General features: G+C 39.9%; 1 protein-coding gene across 1 annotated transcript in view; it reads left to right on the top strand.

Moving 5' to 3' along the window:
• Positions 1-1,616, top strand: part of clip1b (CAP-GLY domain containing linker protein 1b) — a gene marked incomplete in the record, with an annotated part of 106,130 nt that overhangs the window by 98,167 nt on the left and 6,347 nt on the right. Inside the window, 3 exon segments of the mRNA XM_014023516.1 lie at positions 196-361; positions 457-509; positions 1,332-1,444. Coding sequence (XP_013878970.1) covers positions 196-361; positions 457-509; positions 1,332-1,444 — 332 coding nt within the window.

Here is a 1,616-nt window from a genome sequence, read left to right on the forward strand (position 1 = left end):
ATTGCTCTGTTTGTGCCGGGGCACCGGATCTTTGGGGTGAACCAGCCTTTGCCGTAATGTGTTTTGGGATTTGAAAGCCACTGGGACATCATGTTTAGAAAATAAACGTCTCAGTTTCTCCGAAACACCCGCATCTTCTGTCATAGGGTTTAATCCCAGCTCTGTTAAGAACTCTTCTCTCTTCTGTTTTTGCAGATCGCTGTGCTGCGAGGAGAAAATGCGATGGCCAAGACCCTGCAGTCAGCTGTTGAGACATTAAAAAAGGACAAAGCTCAGCTGCAGAGTCGAGTTCATAGTCTGGAGCAAAGGCTGCTGGGAGGTCAGGCCTCAGAGGGAGATGACAGTGAGACTGTCTTCTCAGGTGAGAAGAAATGCATTATTGATGCTGTGTCACAGTGAAATACGAGAGGAAATACAGTACATGTCATTTTATGTTGTCTGATTTATCCCATGCAGGTGATGCAGCTCTGCAGCAGCTGAGGGAAGAGAAAGAGTTTGCTGAAGGACAGGTGAGGCTTGTTTGATTATGCAAAAGTCACGTTTTTAAGGGTTTTTTTTTTTACTCAACTTTGGGTATGTACTTCTTAAAAAAACAGTCCTAGGACCAAAAAATGCACCCAGGGGTATATTTACTCTAAGTAAATGTATTTTTCATGTATGTTAATGTCAAGTTTTCAAATCCCGCACTCCAGCCCACCCCAACCTGAGCCCAGCTCGTTTCCTCGTAACCCAAGCAGAGACTCCGCCCACTTCTTCACAGGACGGCTCTGCTGCTTCACAGTCATGGAGGACAGAGATGTGTGGATTAATTTAATTTTATTTAATTTTGTTTTTATTTTTGATGGCAATGTTCTAGCGATATTAAAGCATACATTAAACATTTACGGATTTTTGAGGCTTTTTATACAGGTACACGTCCGAAGAGGTTGACATGTATGTTAAAGAAAGTTTGTGTAAATAATTTCACCATGAACTACTTTGGAAAAATCTACTTTCAACTGAAAAGAAACTGAAAGTAAACTTCTGACGGGGTGCAGAGCTAATGTAAACAAAAGGTTGGGAGGGGGTTTCCATAGCAACTTATGCAAAGCATCAGGTTCTGAATAGAGCTGAAGAACTGAAGATCTGACATGGTGAAATTTCATTATCTGAGATTAATTTTGTGAGTTAAATCAAATGAACATGTTTTGTATAGCCCACAGATGGACCCTAACTTGTTCTAGGACCCCCATAATAGGTCTCCTTTAATGATGATGAAGAGACTAATCTCATCTTGTTTCCTGTTTTCTTTGTCTACATTAATCCATAATGTGTGTCTTTAACTCCATCAGATAAACTTCCTGAACAGTGTGATTGTCGACCTGCAGCGGAAAAATGAGGAGCTCAAGATTAAGTTGAAGAAGCTCGCTCTGGCTGAGTTCAATGGAAACGATGGGTCAGACAGGTAAAACTCCATACAGAAAACTTTAATAGATTGCTTCACAACAAGAGCTCAGACACTCACCWGCACTTTCTCCAATCATTAAATATTGTTAAAATATTAGTGGCTAAAGTATGGAGTTAAATTTGTGTTTTTATTATTCAATCAAACAAAAAGCATCTTCAATCAAAAAAAA

This window comes from Austrofundulus limnaeus, unplaced genomic scaffold (genome assembly GCF_001266775.1).
Source record: "Austrofundulus limnaeus strain Quisiro unplaced genomic scaffold, Austrofundulus_limnaeus-1.0 Scaffold374, whole genome shotgun sequence".
NCBI classification, from domain to species: domain Eukaryota; kingdom Metazoa; phylum Chordata; class Actinopteri; order Cyprinodontiformes; family Rivulidae; genus Austrofundulus; species Austrofundulus limnaeus.